Here is a 19,420-nt window from a genome sequence, read left to right as displayed (position 1 = left end):
TGCACTTTCTTTAGATGTGCTTTCCAAAAAAACCTATTGTCCTAGAAGGTGATCAGCCAAGACTCAAAGAGTGCTGGCGTAAATGTTCGCTGACAGTTTGAAAGAACACACATTAACTCCGAGGACAATGACTTCGCTTTTTCGCCAGTGTTTGCCAAGCTTTACCACTGTTAGCGCAGCAGCATAAACTCTCCTTTTTCATGCAAACAAGTTGTGCTCTTTAATGAAACTCACAATGGAGTGATCGCTCTTTAATCTGTCATACAGATGTTGCTTACTTGTGGTACCATAGATCATAACATGCCTTTCATTTTTGTCCAACTAACTAAACTAACTTATTAACTCATTTATTACCAGTGATTATATAAGGTCTGTGGACAAACTGAGAAGTGATCAAGAACGTTCTTTGTGCAATAAACGGCCGTCCTTATGCTGGGTTCAGACTACACAGTATCAGCCCAATTTTGCCTCGACCCATTTGACATAAGGTGTCGTGGTGTTTTGTAAATGACAATGGGCGTCGGGATGCAAGTATCGATCGTTTTATCTCGTATAGTGTGATAGTGGACGACAACCGACGTCTGTGACGCTTGATTTCACGACAGAAACACAGTCCTCTACGACGGGTTCCGTCACATCTGTGAAGTTGACCAATAGGAACACAGAAGCTTTCGTACACAGCTTTCAAACATGGCGAAACGAAAGAGAGGCGATGGTACTTATTGGTCTTGCTAGGTGGAATTATGCATTGGAGGAAAAGACTTAATATCGGGAAAGTCCTGTATACGTCACCAGAAGGTTCATTTATGATATTTTGATTCAACATTACGTTGTCAAACCATTTTTAAGAATGAATCATATGCACGGATGAATTGTTCAAATATCAATAATATGCATTTAGAAAATGCAGATTTCGTGTGCCCTATAAAATCAGCTATGAAGCTTTATTTTGCAAATAGAATATGAATATATAATGAATAAGAATATAAGATTTTTTTGTGACGTTTTTCATCCAAATTCTATTGATTCTATTTATATTTATTAATTTTATTACTTCCTTTCATCCTTCTATTTCTAACACACACACACACACACACACACACACACACACACACATATATATATATATATATATATATAAAATAAATACTAATAAATAAATAAATAAATAAATATATATATCTTACTGTTCCTAAAAGGCTTTATTTTCCTTAAGAAACATGATTTTGTTTTTCTTTGTTTCGACTCAGACATTCCGTAAGATTTATCCGACTACTCTAAATTCTGTCAGTGCGATGCCAGTTCACACCACATGAACAAAGTCTTTGCAAGAAAAGACAAGTCCAAAGAAGAGTTGTCATGGAAACGCTGCACTTAAATTCACCATCCAGACAATATAAAAGCCTAGAGAGGTGTATCGGGGTGAGAAAACAACAAGCCTTTTCAATCCCTTTTTCTTGTCTTGGTGTCAGTCTCTCTCTCTCTCTCTCTCTCTCTCTCTCCATCTCTCTGTGTCTAGCTTCTCCCTCTGTCTTTCTCTCCTTGAAATGGATAAAAGCAAATATTTAGAAGTCATTTCTTCTGTATTTGTTTGGGATTTATGCAAATGACTCAAGGCAGATTATTTCGGGAGCGCTGGACTCATTTTGAGATTGTGTGGGGAGAGCTGACGAATTGTGAGATGATACGCTCCATGAAATAGAGTTACCTGCATGCGATAGAGACACACACAGAGAGAGAGAGCAACAGCAGAAACAACCCTTTCTTTTCGCTGTAAGGATTGCATAGCAACAGTACATCTCAAAGCCAGAGAAACAGATGCATCTCCTTGAGGAAGACCAAGGAAGATGTGTCAAAGGTAGGAATCGATCGGGACTAGCAGAGCAGAGGGAGTCAGAGCAGTGTTTGCTAATGTACTCTGAACTGTAACGTCTTTTACAATTCGAGAATTTCTAAGGCTACAATGATGTGGCAGCAAGGGAGTGTGATTACAATCTTAAAACTGGGGTCGTGCGCTAGCTAGGTCAGAAAGAGCTCGAATTTGCAGGTTATTTTGAGAGCTTGGCTCTGGGTTAGAAAACCTAGATAGCTGGAGGTAAACATCCGTCTCCTACAAGAACAGCATGTATACAATGCTAAACTATTTTTGTTTTCTGTGAAGCTCTGAATTGAATGATGTAATTCTTAACATAGTAGTCTTCTGCCAGCACATTAAAACAGCATACAATAATGTGCGTAAATGTTTGAGATTAATGCAGACAATACCGACTATCCAAAATGGAAACTGATTTGCTGCTACTTTGGGTCGTCTTTTGTTAGTGGGGCTGCCTTAATGAAGCGTCCCACCCTGGTCAACTTTCTTCTGGTGGTGGGCTGGCGATTCGATATAGTGTCATCCCACAATGGGAGCCATCCAGCTGTGCAGCTCTTTGAAGTGTCAGGAATCTTTGCAGGTTTGGATCTGGGCCACTTGCAGTTCAGAGCATGTTGTATATTGAGAGAGCTGTTGTGTACACCAGGAAGGGGCCGATCACACAGCACACATTTTCTTTATTCCATTCTGCTACTTTTCCATTGTTTTTCAATGTAAACGCGTGCTAGACGGACATCTTTAACCGTTGGAAATACGTGCCTGTTAGAGCTGCACGACTAATCGGTAAAAGATCACGATCTTATTCAAACGCCCATGCAATTTTATTCCGTAGTGACAAAGATTCGCCTGTGTCTATTAAACCGTTGACAAAATCACACGGGAACATTCAGATCCGCGATGGCTCCAAAGTGGCTTTGGTTGGCGCTGCCGCTGAGCCAGAGAGAGCAGTTTTCATGTATACAAACAGCCTTTTCAACCACACAGTGTCATTATTTCCAAATGATCCCAGAAGTACAGGGATTAAAGTTTATAGTTCAGATATAAACACTGATGTCTACGAAATCGATCAAAATAAAGCAAATCACCTTTTGAAAGTAACTTCGCGCTTCAAATAATGAATGTATCGATTATATCGCTATACCACTAGGTGGCGACAAGTGACTATTAAAAATATGTATTTATCATTGAATCATTCATTGAAGAGATTAGTTCGAAAACGCTGATTCATCCAGTAATGCTCGCTCGCACTTGAAAATAATGTACGCTATACTCTACCTTAAACCTAACCGATTAGCCTGGGTTTCCCCATACTGCCTTGCTCGCAGCGCGATTCTATTCACGCTGCTATGGCAGTCTGGACACCATGGGACAATTTTTCCCCTGAAAAAGGGAACCAATCACAGAACGGGGAGGGAGCAGCAAGATGATGACGACACCGAAGCAGTTTGTTTATATCAGACTCGACGTTACCTTCTACCCTCATGTTTATCTTGCACAAACGGTAATATTCGCTAAACGCCATCGTGTACAAATAAATCTTTGACCCATCGTCTTTTTCCTCGTCGAATTTCTCTCACTCTACATACGTCATCTGGTATAATTGAAGCGATTGGCTATGAGCTACATACAGGCGCATTTGATAGACATTCATAGCGCCCAATAAACGGCTCTGGGCATTCGTAAACCACGCCTCAAATACGAGAAAATGCGCACGTAGTTCCCAGACCAAGTCTCAATGAGACTTGGTCTGACGTTAGCCAGGCTACTAACCGATAGTAGTAAGTAACAAAAGCAAACGTGAGATGTAAACACATTTGCTAAAGCAACCATGTCGTTTTAGCTTGCGTTTAAAAGTCTTTGAGCTGTTTTATCGTGACTCGTGTTTCGTTCGCATTGCAAGTGCAGTGTTGTACCAGGTGGAGTAATATTTTAGTAAAATCAATAATTAAATGGGGAAAAAAAGTTTCTTGCTGTAATGAATTCATAGAGTCTGTCCTCATGTGTCTTTACTGTGTTGGGTAGTTCTTACACAGGTCCAAATGCAATATACTCTTGTCTAAAAGCAATCAGTCCACTGCATGTCACTGTGATCTTGTCTATTTTTGAAAGAGTGTATGATCTTTATCAATGTCCTTCAGTTCATTAACATGCACAGGGGATTTTTTCAGTGCATCTTGGATTGATGATCATGACCTGAATTCTCTTTTAGTATCCGATGTCATTCATCCCAGAGAGAGCGTTACATATGGCTGTGCTATATGCCTCTTGTCCAGTATGGTCTTTTTGTCAGCCTTGAATTTCTTGCCGTTTGCTTCACATTTCAAAGGTCTCTGGATCTTTCTGGCTTTAGAAGAATATCTTTGGTGGTATAATGGTGATGGGTGATATTTGGTGAGATTTACATATGGTGATGGACAGGGGAAACATTTCAAGAGAGCAGGGTGAGCGTTTCTTCATTTCACATGAGATGATAGAGCCGGTAAATTCTACTTTATGACTGGATTCTGCAATTCGTCCACGTTTTCCGTATCACGGAAATCATAGTAGAGGGAAATTAAACATGTTAACAAGGGGTTAGAGATGCGCGGTTGGCGTTTACAGCCGCGGACTCCGCGGATAAACCGCCGATTGGGCGGATGATGTGACGAAAAATAATATTTTAATTAAATTCGGGCGGGTGGCGGGCGGTTGAACCAATCAAATGAAAAATATATGTATACACCAATCAGGGGATGGCGGGCGGGTGCGGTTTTGAAAATTGGTCAAAAACATTGGTGCGGCTGGATGGCGGACGGATGATGAGTTTTGTGATGCGGTTGCGGATGAAATAATAGCCCATCCGCGCATCTCTAGAAGGGGTGTATTATTTTATATTGAAGTTACTTTATGTATAAATGGCATTTTTTACATTTAAAAAAATAAAACAATTAAATACTAATAGATCTAGAGCGAAAAAAGTTTGACCCTGACATATTCAGGCCCAAACGTTTTCAGAGATGATATAAATAAATTAAATTATAAAAAAAAAAATGTTTTTTATTTATAATATCTTTTATTGTCTCAATGTAGATTATTAAATGGAAATTCTAGGAGCTCTAAAATATAATCTTTTAAAATAATATGTTTTCTTCTTCCTCCCTTCCAGCTGACATCATATCCACGGTTGAGTTCAACCCGACAGGAGAACTCCTGGCCACTGGGGACAAAGGTGGACGAGTGGTGGTCTTCCAGAGAGAACAGGAGGTAATTCGGGGTAGACATTGTATTCACCGAAATCTACAGAGTATTACTACTCACCAATCATGATTTTAAATATTAAAACTGCTGTTTATAAAACAGATCTCAAATCTGAATGCGTACAGTATACCACACCCAATATCACTGTACCCAAACCACAAAATAGAAGGACTATGAATAAAGTAGTCTTGACAATATGGTAGTCAGATATAACTGAATATTGACTGAATTAGTTTTTGTGTGTGTGTGTGTCGGTTACAAACCTTCAAAGATCTAAAAACCCCTCAATGTTTTGTCTAGCATCACAAAAGTGTGAAAACCTTGCCGTCTGCTCCTCCTCGTCTCACTCCCGCATCATCTTTAAAGAGATTTCATGGTGTCTGTTAATCCTCACCCCATGATTCATGCCCCACTCTGTTTCAGACCCCCTTTAACCCCCTCCCTCCCACCGAGGGCAAATCTGTTTCCATTAATACCCTCTTCTTCTCTCGGCCTGTGTGAGTTCTGCTTATTGATTTAGACGCTTCCCAAGGTGAGAACTGACCCTGAAGGGTTCCTCGCTCTGATCGGCATTCAGATATTCCTCTGACACAGACCACCTTTGTGCCTTGAGATCCTGACCTGCCCCTCTTGTATTTCACGGCCTTCAGCAACAAAGAAAAAAATCAACACGCATTCCACATACGACTGTAACGACACAGTGAGACTTAATATAAGCCAATGTTTGAGCTGAAATTTCCAATTATCATTTGTTTGATGCCACTAATTATGTCCTAAATGTATAATTAGGTTCAAACATTTTAAATGTAGACTGCTGTATGTTTGTAAATGCGATCCTCTGATAATGTGGGGGATGCATTTTTCACTCATGAAATACATTAAATAGGCAGTGAAACAAAGCAATGCACCAAATGCACCAAATACACAGAATGTCTTTTTGATTAGTAGCATTTGCAGACTATGCTATTTTTTTAAATCCATAAACAACTTCTATCATTGCAGAGTAAGAACCACCCTCACCGTCGGGGGGAGTACAATGTTTACAGCACCTTTCAGAGCCACGAGCCTGAATTTGACTACTTGAAAAGCCTAGAGATTGAGGAGAAGATCAACAAGATCCGCTGGCTGCCTCAACAGAATGCCGCCTATTTCCTCCTGTCCACCAATGGTGAGCAAACATGATGCGTTCTCTTCATATGATCTGATGCTTCTCACTTTCCTGTTGAAAAGACTTGTTGGTCACTAGCATATGTGTGTTTTGGATGTTGGCCCTCATCACGGGACGTTAATGTGCTGTTTTCTTTACTAGATATTTGTGGTGTTGCATATAACTTTCCTTAACTTTCTCACTATTTCGAAAAAAATACAATATATTGAATTGTTGGAATTAAAAGGGTGTTCTTTAAAGAACAAATAATGTGCTTCTTTAAGCTATATGTTATTTTTCATTGTGGTACAAAGTTTGTGAAATTGGGAAAATACCATATAGAATCATATTTTCTTTTAAAAAAATCCATCTTTTTCTATATATACTGTATACACTACTGGCCAAAGGTTTGGGGTCAGATTTGTTTTTTACATTATTATTATTTTTTAAGATTTTAGTTTTTGAAAGAAAATTCAAGGCTGCATTAAATTGATCTAAAATGACAGTAAAGACATTTATAATGTTACAAAACATTTGTTTTTATTTCAAACAAATGCTGTTCATCAAAAAATCCTTTAAAAAAACGTATCACAGTTTCCACAAGAACATTAAGCCGCACAACTGTTTTTTTGCCTACATAATTACTAGTAGGCAGAAATCTGAGAACTGAAATGACACATTGATTTATAAATTGAACATTTGTTGTTTACAGTGGCTTTTTGAGCAGTTAGGCTGTTAAAGACTTTTTTCTGCCGAGTAACTGCAGGCAATTAAAAGTAGCTGACATTCATCAGTTTTCCAGGCTCTGGTGAAGCTTTGGTCCTGTTTTGATGGACACATCAGAGCAGTTAGGTATACAGACAACAGCAGGGTCCGGTCAGGTGAATTGGGAGATCCTGTCTATTTTGTCGTGCCAGCTAAGTTCACCCTTTTTTGGTCCACTGTAAAGCAGCCAGTGCAGTTTTTTCTCTGCTACTAACATCACAAACACTGCTTCCACCTTACACATTGTTGCTCATATCATCTCTCTTCCCAGATAAAACAGTGAAGCTATGGAAAATCAGTGAGCGAGACAAGCGACCAGAGGGCTACAATCTGAAGGATGAAGATGGCAGGATACGGGACCCGACCACCATCACAGCTCTGAGGGTAAGCAAAATCCCTTAAAATGAAGACAGTTCACTCGCCGGTCTTTTTTGCGAAGCCCAGTGGCAATAGACATACAAATACAACACTTCCCACACGTCCAGTCCTGCTCTTGAAGGGCCACTTGTCCCTCTCAATACCTATGGGGGTTATAGCCCTGCTAAAGGTACTGAGAGATGCAATTTTTTTTTTCTTGTCTTCCCCTAGCCATGCGGTCTCCCCAAGCATGAGGAGAAAGGGAGTCTTAATCTGTTGGCTCTAGTATGTGAAGGGGAAAAAAATAAGGTCAAGCTCTGTTGTAATTTGGCAGCCATAGCTTCCCCAGTGGAGGTGGGCACTCCTAGCGCAACAGAGGAGGATTATGGGTTGGAATTTCATATCTCGCCAAATACAGCTGACAAGGTAGGGGGTTTGGGGAGTATTTTAGAGACTTGGTCTCATCGAATTTTAGATGGAGCTGTTGTTTGAGGTGTGAGAGTGGAGGAAGGCCTGTGCCAGTGTGGACCCACAGGAATATACCCTCCTACATACATGGATTTACTCTGTATAAGTGGAACGTGTCCAGGGGTGACCCGCTGCTACAGCTGGGGGCAGCTGATAAATGTCAAGTGTTAATGTTGTTGATACTGTGGTATTCTCTCCTGGGAATCATTAGATTGATGCTAGGCAGGGTCTTTTTTGTCATTTCTTCCTCTTTCAGAGTATGTAGGGCTTTTTTTCTCCTTTGGATTTTGTTTTGGCAGCTGCCTAAGAGACATTGAGTAATTGATTAGTTAAAAAAAAGAAAGAAACATATCTATAATTTAAAGGCACAATATGTAACTTTTTTGCTTTAAAAATAGCAAAAATCACTATATCTAAGTTATATATTTTTTTTAGTTGTGTACTTACATTATCCCGACTGTTTCCAACAACTTTCAAACCAGGAGAAATTTGTAATTTAATTCGAAGACACGGACCGTTTCTTTATTTCCGTTTTGTCGCCGTCAATGGCGTCATATCCGCGTTGTCCCTGGTTTCCGCTCGTACTGCCATAGCAACCAGAGCCCTCTGATAGTAACCAAGGCGACAGACGTGGACAACTGTGTAGTTCGCAATGTCTATCTGCACGCTGTTGTTGTTTCGTTCAAACATTATGGACCATGGCAAGCAGACTTTGGATAAAAAAGGAGAACTAAACCGAGAATCAATATCAGCGCGGTGTTTTCGAGATGCCGAGAGCTCCACGTCCGAGACTTCGACCGCTCCTACATGTACTTCATTAAACAGGTGAGCACATTTACAGAAAACTAATCAATGTTATATAGTTCAACAATGATAAAATGTTAGAATATGATCTGTATGTTATTCTAATGTTGATCTAGCTTACTGCTAGTCTCATACAGACAAACTAACACAAATTTCAACACATTTAAATGCAGTTTAGTGTGATAGTGTAATGTTAGACCAAGTGAAACAGCGCTGCGTTACCTCACAAGTGTAATTTGTCTAATAAACTGACCAGTGAGTAGTAATTCTGCACTTGCGTGTAGCTCGGTAGAATAAAATGTCCATATTCCTTTTATATCCGCGGGACTCGCGTCGCGTGTGGAGCTGATAGCTGTCTCTTAGCAATCCCGACCTGCTTCATATCACAGTCATGATAAAAACATAAATGTATTTACTCATCCATAAACATTATTAGATCGGTCGGCCTGACGTTGACGACAAGATCCATAATTCTTAGCAAATGTTGCGTCATCAAACTACGCCTTTGTTATTGTAAGAGGTTAGCGTAAATTACATACTGTACGTTTAATGAGGTTTGGGAGAAGACTGCAAGAAAAACCAAAGACCTCCACTTTTCCTTTGAGAAGATCTTGGAAAGTATGTGTTACCCCTGTTGTTTTTAGGCAGCTGATTCAACACTCGAAAATGCAAAGAAGTTTATCCCTGACGTGGGGCATTTGAGAAATGTTAGTGTAATTGAACTGTTTTAATTATACATTGCCTTGTCGGACCCAGCTGCTCTCAATAGGACAACACAAGTTTGAAGCCATCGTTATTCATTAATAAAGGCCCTTGCACACCTAGTCCGAAATTATCGCATGCGTTTTTTCGCATTCGTGATTTGGTGGCTCTGAATTGTCAAAACGCCATTCAAAATGCTTGCTACGGATGCGAAAAACGCAGAAAATCGAACCTGATTCGATTTTTTTTTTGAAGGACGAAAGTTTCGGAGGCAGTGTGCAAGCGTGATTGACATAACGTGAGGTCGTATTTATTTTTTAACGTGCGAAAATTTCGGACACGAATTTCGGACTCAGTGTGCAAGGGCCTTAACAATTGTTAAATATTAGTTAATTGCAATTTGTTAAATGCAGTTATTTAAAATACCTTTTTTGACCCAAGTAAATATAGTATAATATAATTTTGCTGTCATCCAAATACTTGGCTGTATTAAAGGATTTTTCCCTATTTGAGAATTTCTCAGTAATTATGATATTGATTTATCCAGCAGTCATCCACTCTGAAAGATGTCAATATTCAACCCCAGTTTAATCCCGTCATCGCAGAATGATGCTTTATTTTCTCCACTGGGCTTGGATTGACCCTCACGTAATGGGTGACTTAGGAGGTCGATTTAAAATCGCATTATGGGAGCAGAAGATGCAATTCTTAGACTTCACTGAAACGTAATAAACTATCCAAAGCTTAAAGTAACTGTTGATGCCCTGTGGGTTCTCATATAATTATTGCCAAAAGAACAGATGTCCAGGATCAGTCTTGGAGGATAAGACACTTAAAGCAACACGAAATCAAAGCCATTCACTGGTTGTTTTCCCAAACTGTGTAAACACTGTGACAGTTGGGCTGACACGTCAACTTCTGGTTTAGCAAAAGCGTAGGTTTCAGGGCAGGACAACCTGTATTTGACTTTACTCACACTCAAAAATATTTCAGTTTGTTTTCATGCATTTCATTTGCACGACAAATTTAATTTCAGTTTTGAGTCCATGTCGACTTAAAGTAAAAATGTAAGTTGATTAAGATTGTACATGTTAATATTACTGGTCACCAAATCTGGGACAGTTCCAGGTATTTCGACCTGCATCCATTATTCATTTAGCCTGAATTTACACCTCTCTTTCCTTTGAGGATACAGTAGACTGGTGGCTCTGGATAGGGGATATATTTAGGAGAGTGTTCTTGAGACGGCAGTAATGTGTTCAGGGCAGCAGTTCCATCAGCTTTTCCTTAACTAACACTGCAGCCCACTGGAGACCAGAGCAAGGAGAGTTGAAATCCTCTCCCAAATGTGTGTGTGTGCACAAAATCAGGGCATTTATCACTTTGCACAGACTGAGCAGAGAGATAAAGGGGGAGGTGAGGGTGGATCCCTCTCAGGGACTCCACAGGGTACATCTGCCCCGACTGTTATCCAGAGCGACGAGGGGCTACCGAGTGTTTACTGCCTTCATCTCTGTCTGCACTCCAAACATGAGGGGATTCACCCAGCAAAATTGTTTCTGCTGGGGGGAGGGGGTTGTCACTGTCAATAAAACAGTGAATTTGAGACATCTTTAGGAAGACGTGTACGCTTTGTGTTTGACTCAAAGACAAAGAAACATGATTTCTAAAAGGATGTTTGGTTTTGTTAGCCTAAGAAAAGCAGCCTAGTGGAAAAATGATACTTTCCAGGGACGCAATGGTTTCCGGGGAACAATTTGTTGATCTCATACAGATGTTTTTATGTTTTGCAAAACAAAAACATTTGGATTTTTTTTATTATACTGAACCCCATAGAGTTAAATCTGCTCCTCGATTTTTTCCTTTTTGTATCAGTTATTTTTGTGTACTTATTTTAGGCAGGCAGTCAGGGATTTTCAGTGACTCTTTCTGCAGGTTACATTGTTTCACCAGTAGGTGGTGACATTTGACTGTCTTTATGAATGAGTCATTTAATCGTTAACTCAACTGAATCGTTCAAAGACGCTGATTCATTGAGGTATGAAACAAGTGACTATCTTTGAATTATTCACTTAACCAATTCATTCAAAAACACTAATTCATTTAGGAATAAAACAGGGACTGGCTGAATCTGAATATACATACTTTCCTATATAGTAGGCAAAAATCAATATGGCTACGTCCACACTCTTAGATTTTGGGATTGACAACCGCAAAACACTTTGTAAGTGACAAATTTACTTACACAGGTGCGAGTTTTAAAACGTCCCGTTCACACATCAACTTACAGTAGCATCTCGAATACTGTCTGGTTGAACGTGGAATGGGAGTTAAGCCCATTTTATCTTATCAGTAACCATGAATCAGCGTTAATGATTAAATGACTCATTCACAGTGACTAAAGTAATATTAAGGATGGTGACATCCACAAAACTAAAACTCAGTCACAAGTTCAGCCATCAAATCTTCATTACCTGGTAATACATGTTTTAATATATCTGGATGGAGAGTGCAGCATTTGAGTCACGCATAAAACCCAAAACTGACAGGAGCAGCTCCAGTGAAGAAGAGTGAGTGGATCTAAAATCTTCAGATCACACACAGCTCATATCTCTGTCGCTGTGTTACTGAAACCAAACTTGAAAACCCACAACACACGGTAGACATGCATTTGTGCATTTGTCGTCTTTCTCGTACTGTATGATGTGATAGACAAATATTTGCCCAGTCCAGTTACATTCACACAGCGTGGGTTTTCAGAGAATGCGGTTGTGAGTTAACTGGAAATTAACGGGTTTGAGTTCAGTTATAGAATGCGACTGTCACTCTTGTAAATAACTGAACTGTGTGTGAACGTAACCGTATTAAGGACTAATATACAGGAATGACAAACCATATTCTGCTGCTGTGTGAACATAGCCTATGTGGAAAGAATAGTATGCCTGAATTCATTAACAATCATTAAAAATCAATCAGTTTGACATAACAACTGTGCCATTTGGTTTTGAATTTTTGAAGAAATAGTAAGGCCAGCAGTGGACTGTGCTGAAAGAAAAACACATTTTACTACTCCACATACTCTATGATTCCATGCTGATTTATGATTTCCATTTTAACATTAAATCCGTAATGATTTAAGATATGAATTATGTATAATGTGTTAATAAAGTGTACCCACATATTCAACCCCCTCTTATCATTAGTGACTGAATATCCCAGCAGTCAAACTTAATTAACACTTGATTGAGAGATAATAGCTTCAATCAGTCTCGACTGGTCCTGTCAACTGAATCCATGACGCTGTGCTCCATGGGCTAATTGTATTATTAAAAGCACATGTAGGGTGGTAGAGGACATACCGGAAATCTGAAAGACCAAATTAGCCACAATTTCTGTCACAATACAACAAATATGAATTCTCCTAAAATATGCTTTATATATATTTTTTCTATTTAGAGTGAAATGTGACGTAAATTAAATTTGTCAGATTAGAACACAATATTTTTGATCGGAATGTTTTTTTAGTATGAAATAACAGACTTGCTTTCACATATTATATGTGAAATTAATAATTAAAGTGGTAAAGGCTATAGAAAATGTATAATGTATACATCAACAATAGGACATCCCTCACCCCACCCCCACTCTCGAACAGCAATGAAAAGATGGAGTTCGCATGTGTTAGGTGATAATGACCTGGCATGGTAGCGTGTGCCCCTCCTCCACGTCCCACTGCTCGGTGATGAGCGTTCCTCATCTCTGTAGTGAGTAGGACATGTCTGCCATGCCGCTTCTGTCATTAGTGGAGGGCTGCGCGCATTAAAAACCTCATGGGGAGTCAGACACTGACTGCGACGCAATACCCCTCCCGTGAAGCACATGTAGGAGCATCGGCCCGATGATTAGTCATTATTAAAGAGACGGTTAGACCTGTGTTTCCTATTACCACACTGCATTGTGGGAGCTATACTCCACATGTCTTCAGATCTTGACCGTGTAGCTTTAGGAATTGGCCGGATCCAGGTGTCGGCAAGTAATTTGAGAACAAAAGACCACCTCTGTTTTTTCAGCTGCAGGTGTGTATCTGTGTTTTTTCCTGAGCAAAAAAACTAAAATAGTAAAAAGTGTTTTTCAGTGGTTAATGTACAGTAGATACTGATACTAAAATTTTCATATCAGTGCATCCCTAAAATATATAGTAGTAACAGATTTGATGCAAACCATCTGTTTTTACTGCACTTGGAGAATGCATAGAGACCAACTAATACTAATACAGTATTATATAATTAATATTATATATCACAGTATAGCAAGGCCTCTCAAACCACATTACTTTGAGAAATACACAGAATTGCTGAAATTAAATGACCACTTATTTTAGACAGTATTTACTCAAGATTCCCTATAATGTATTTTAAAGCAGAAATTGAGCATGCTAATTTTGTTCAGATTAATCAGTCTGACTAAATTAGGCATTCACTAATGGGAAGGATATCCATCCATTTTCCAAACCCCTATGTAGGGTCTCAAGGATGCTGAAGCCTATCCCAGCGTCTTAGACTGCCCATCCATCCAGGGTGTTTCCCTGCTTTTGGCCTATCACGGGGCTAATACACACGGTCTATTCTCCAATTCACTTATCCTGCATGTCTTTGGATCGTTGCCGAAACCGGAATTCAGTGGGACTCGAACCAGGGACCATCCTGCACGCATATCTTAGTATTTGCTTTCTTTGTCTGTCTGTTTTCTTAACCATGTGTCTTCCTCCTCCTCTCAGGTGCCTGTGTTGAGACCCATGGACTTGATGGTGGAGGCAACACCTCGTCGCATTTTCTCTAATGCTCACACCTATCACATCAACTCCATCTCGGTCAACAGTGACTACGAAACATACATGTCCACAGATGACCTGAGGATCAACCTGTGGAACTTGGAGATCACAAACCGAAGCTTTAGTATCCTTTTACAGTTTCAGATGGTTGCATGTCTGCATTTTTTTTTTTTTTGTGTGTCTATGATTGAAAAGAATTGAGATCATTCAATTCATCGATAGTAACTTTTACCTTTTTGGCTATAAATTAAATAGTTCAAGCTTTAAGATCAAATTAGAACAGTCTATCTTTCCATTCTGTAAACCACTTGTTCTATGTGGGTTTGCTGGAGCCTATCCCAGCACCTCGGGGCGAAAACAGGGAAACCCCCTGGACGGTTGTCCAGTCCATTACAAACAGACACACACATTCACTCACACCTCCGAGCAATTTATTGTCTCCAAGCTAACCCGAAGGAAACCACACCAGCACTGGAAGAATATACAGATTCCAGACAGAAAGACCTCCTTGCTCAGCCAGGCTTTGAACCTATTAGAAGAATCAAATTGTAAAATTCTAATACTTTAACTAATGTCCCAAGTAAACATGGCATTGGCTATATTGAACTATAGGCCTGTTACTTGATGGAAGAATTGATTCAAACTGCAATATTATAAAAGAGAAGCCTTTGTCACTGCATTCCTCAGCCATTGTAAAATTACGGTAATGCCCCACCTTTTGTGACTTATTGCTTTATCTTCCCAGAAGTCACTTTGTATCCAGACACAATAAATACTGACAGGCTTTTGTTACTAAATTAAGAACAAAAGGATTCAGCTAAACCAGCAATCAAACAAACCCAATAAGCCACCTGCAGACTGTCTCTGCTGTCACTTAATTCTGACAGATAACACCTCTGTGATACACATTACGCCCATTACCCTTTATCAAGTGTCTGCCACTAATCCTGACCCCTGCTTCCCCTCCTAAAGGTAAATAGTGTCCAGCTTACCCAAGCACGCATGCCTATCGATCATTATTGATTACTGTTCTCAAGGACCCCTCAGAGCTGAGATGAGGAGTCTGTGGACAGTCTGTATTGGTGATTCTGTGGAGTCGCTCAAGGGAGTTGAAGAGATGATAAAGCCTGCTATTTGCCAACGGTCACACTGTAAATGTATGATCCTCGCTGCATGTCGTGATGGATAACCTGTCCCTACCCAACACCAACAGATGGATGTAATGCTATATTTATAGCTCCTGGAGCTCTTTTATTTGACGTTTTTGATATAAGCCAGTTGTGAAAGCACAGATACCAGATTCCCCTGTGAGAAATTTAGCATGAGAGATTTTATCAGTTGCGGATTAACCCTTTTGAAAGATTATTCATCCAGTCATTTGAGAAATTTAGATCTGATGCAATGCAATACACGTAGAGCCAGACACGTGAATCAAGCAGGACATTTAATAAAAGGGATTTGATGATTCATGGGGAATAGGATTGTGGATCCTTCACTCTCTCTACTCAGATATTGTGGACATAAAGCCAGCCAACATGGAAGAGTTGACGGAGGTGATCACAGCGGCAGAGTTTCACCCTAACCAATGCAACACGTTTGTCTATAGTAGCAGCAAGGGCTCCATAAGATTGTGCGACATGAGAACCTCCGCACTTTGTGACAACCACTCTAAATGTGAGTTTCCTTAGTCTTTGATTCTTTTTTTTTATCTTTTGACTGAGATGTGCTGTTCATTTAGTCTGCCAACGTACTGCAGCCATTAGATCTTTTTCTCAAGATCTTGGTTTAAACCAAATAGGGTTATGAAATTTCTCAGAGCTGGGGTCACGACCAGACCTTCTGGATATCTCATTTATCTGACACCCATTTCAGAGTCTCTAATTAATAAGCTGATGAGTTTATACAGGTGTGTTTGATTAGGGAAATAGGAGGCCTTCAAGGAGCAGGATTAGACACCCCTGCTATAGCACTTCATGTCGCATTTTTATTGGCTAGTCAGTAGACGTAGATCATATCAGCAAACGCACTGTGAGATCATGCAACATTTCTGACACTGTCAGAATCAGAAAATGATCGCAGGCTGTCTTTGGTCGCAAGACAGTAACAAAGATCGTTTATGAACCTCTCTCACTGTACGACGTAGGACCATCATTTAGGAGCCACGCCCATTGAAATCACCACGATTGGTTATCTTTTGTCTGGGACAACCCAAAATCGTACAATGTGTACCGGGCATAAGATGCTGGAAATGACTGTAGTCTTATCTTAGACTCTAAACCAGGGGTGTCAAAAAGGGGCCACAGCTTCAACCTTAAAAGGGATACTCCACTTTTTTTGGAAATAGGCTCATTTTACAACCCCCCCAGAGTTAAACAGTTGAGTTTTACCGTTTTCGAATCCATTCAGCCGATCTCCGGGTCTGGCGGTACCACTTTTAGCATAGCTTAGCATAGATCATTGAATCGGACAGGGCCATGAGCATCTCTCTCAAAAAAATTACCAAAGAGTTTAGATATTTTTCCTATTTAAAACTTGACGCAGCGCCTGAAAATAGGTCTAATAGGTTAGACAAACTCAGTCCCGGTCACGTTGGAAGTTACCGAGCTGGGGACTATTTTCAGGCGCTGCGTCATATCATTACGCCTGCTGAACTCATGGTACGGCAGCAAAGTTTCTTGATAATTACGCAGGAATGAGAGTATAGTTCCTAGCCATATCAGCCTAGAAAATCGCAACTTTTCATTTTCCGTCGGTCTTAGTACACGATGTAACTACAGAGGAGTCAAGTTTTAAATAGGAAAAATATCGAAACTCTTTGGTCATTTTTTTGAGAGAGATGCTAATGGCCCTGTCCGATTCAATGATCTATGCTAAGCTATGCTAAAAGTGGTACCGCCAGACCCGGAGTTCGGCTGAATGGATTCGAAAACGGTAAAACTCAACTGTTTAACTCTGGGGGAGTTGTAAAATGAGCCTATTTCCAAAAAAAAGTGGAGTATCCCTTTAATTAAACGCACCTGATCCAAACTACTTTGAAACCTACTGGTATGTGTGTTGGAGCAGGGTTGGAACTAAACTCTGTAGGACTGTGGCCCACTAGGAACTGAGTTTGGCACCCCTGCCCTAAACCTACACCAAGATCCAGACCAAAACACCAAGTAATGAGATTCAGACAAAGGCCATGACAGGTCTCATGACTAAGACCACAAGATCAAGGCCTCAACTCTGCTCCTGAAATTTTTACTCATCTGTATCTTATTGTTTCTCCCTATCAGTATTTGAGGAACCAGAAGACCCCAGTAATCGCTCCTTCTTCTCAGAGATCATCTCCTCCATCTCAGATGTGAAATTCAGCCACAGTGGACGCTACTTGATGACTCGTGACTATCTCACAGTGAGGGTGTGGGATGTCAACATGGAGAGCAGGCCTTTGGAAACTTACCAGGTACTTGCTCTGCAGATTAGACCATGACCAATGACTACAGTCATTATGGGTTTATGATGACCCCATAAACAAGTCTTGTCATTTTCGGTCAAATACTCCGCAAGGCACTGATCGTCTGTGCTTTCGGTTCTTTCTTTGACAGGTCCATGACTACCTTAGGAGTAAGCTATGCTCTCTGTACGAAAACGACTGCATCTTCGACAAGTTTGAATGTGTCTGGAATGGAACTGACAGGTTTGTCAAAAGCAGGTGTGTCCAGTCCTCCTCCTGGATGTCCACATTCCAGTGTTTAGCTGTATCCTGGAACTTTCGAGTAATCCTGAAAACCTTGATTAGTGGTTCAGATGTGTTTAATTAGGGTTGGAGGAAAACTCTACTGGAAGGTGGCCCTCCAGGAGCAGGATTGGACAAATCCCTGGTCAAAAGCAATCAGGTTTTGCAAATAGATTTTAGACTGTATATGGCTGATATCAGGTAATAAGAACTAATAATTGTCTTTTTCCTTTCCCATTAGTGTCCTAATGACAGGCTCCTACAACAATTTCTTCCGTATGTTCGATCGGAACACTAAGCGTGATGTGACTCTCGAGGCCTCGCGGGAGAACAGCAAACCCAGAGCCATCCTCAAGCCACGCAAAGTTTGTGTTGGCAGCAAGCGTCGGAAAGACGAAATCAGTGTGGACAGTCTGGACTTCAGTAAGAAGATCCTACACACTGCATGGCACCCCTACGAGAACATCATTGCTGTGGCTGCCACCAACAACCTCTACATATTTCAGGACAAGGTCAACTAGCATGTACCTCTGATGTCTCGTTATCGCAGCGACAAAAGGCACCATTTCTCTAGATGGCTTGAGAGTGGAAAGGTTGGACTCACTAGCATTGAACTTGTGAGAAACATCTAGATGAGCTTTGCCTTTACAGAAGATTTGATACTGCACTGAATCTAAACAAAGGAAACGTGAAGGTGCACTGCAAACCACGGACAATAACACGGCTGTTGGACTGCTTTTGTTTTTAATTACTTCAATTGTTCTTGCTCTCTGTAGGTTTATTGGTTATGCACAGCAATACAGAGAGGATCCTTTTACTTTTAATGTAGCTGATGGCCCTTTCACATGACTCGTATCAGGGGTTGACCGCTCTAACCGTCATGAGAAGCGTTGTAGATGCCCTTCGGTAGCAAGAAAGAGGAAATGTACAAAATGAAAATAGTGAAAGCAACCAAAATGTGTTTAGTGTAGAAAAAAAAAAGTCACGCTTTGAAAGACCTTGAATGTGTTCCGCTGAATGCCATGATATGCATTTGGCTCAGCCTCTTCCATCTTGCTGGCACCATTCATGTAATGTCATGCAATCATTGGATGTGCTTCAACAGTTAAACTTAAAAGCCAAATCGAATGTGCGTGAAACATTTTAGCTAGACACCATGCTGTAGCATAACATCGAGTCATGTGAAAGGGCCTTATCGACTGAGTCAGTATTCAGCCTACATCTGATTCTCACCTCTTGGCAGGACAGAGGACGCAGATGGCTTTGATAATTTAATATGTTGTTGTGGCTGCTGAGGTAATCAACTTCTCAGCTTATTTTTATTTCTCAGTTTACTTCATGAAAGGTGCATCAAAACCCAACTTCAGGGTTGACTGATGCAACCAACAAGGAATGGTGTAAAATTGAAGTAAACGATGTAGCAAATGTACTAATGTTCTGCTTTTTGTTCTAATTTTATAAAGAAAAGGAGAAAAATGTAATAAAAATCGAGAGGAACATTCTGTATTCTTTGATTTC

General features: G+C 40.2%; 1 protein-coding gene across 5 annotated transcripts in view; it reads left to right on the top strand.

Moving 5' to 3' along the window:
* ppp2r2bb (protein phosphatase 2, regulatory subunit B, beta b) overlaps positions 1–19,410 on the top strand; it is a 73,109-nt gene extending 53,699 nt beyond the window's left edge. For 2 of the 5 annotated variants that reach the window (XR_014625185.1, XR_014625186.1), the window contains exons 2-10: positions 5,019–5,116; positions 6,113–6,278; positions 7,294–7,406; positions 14,131–14,308; positions 15,694–15,858; positions 17,460–17,629; positions 17,772–17,863; positions 18,144–18,727; positions 19,091–19,410. Coding sequence is in view for 3 of the 5 variants with exons in the window: in XM_084387470.1 (XP_084243596.1) it covers positions 1,819–1,858; positions 5,019–5,116; positions 6,113–6,278; positions 7,294–7,406; positions 14,131–14,308; positions 15,694–15,858; positions 17,460–17,629; positions 17,772–17,863; positions 18,144–18,423 (1,302 nt within the window). In the remaining 2 variants the exon portion in view is untranslated. Of the gene's footprint in view, positions 1–1,537; positions 1,859–5,018; positions 5,117–6,112; positions 6,279–7,293; positions 7,407–14,130; positions 14,309–15,693; positions 15,859–17,459; positions 17,630–17,771; positions 17,864–18,143 lie in introns of those variants that run through there. The other 3 variants (XM_084387468.1, XM_084387469.1, XM_084387470.1) reach the window with 2 other exon arrangements.
* Positions 19,411–19,420: the final 10 nt, after the last annotated feature.

This window comes from Rutilus rutilus (assembly GCF_951802725.1).
Source record: "Rutilus rutilus genome assembly, chromosome: 18".
Lineage (NCBI taxonomy): Eukaryota > Metazoa > Chordata > Actinopteri > Cypriniformes > Leuciscidae > Rutilus > Rutilus rutilus.
This window is presented reverse-complemented; position numbering and strand designations above follow the sequence as displayed.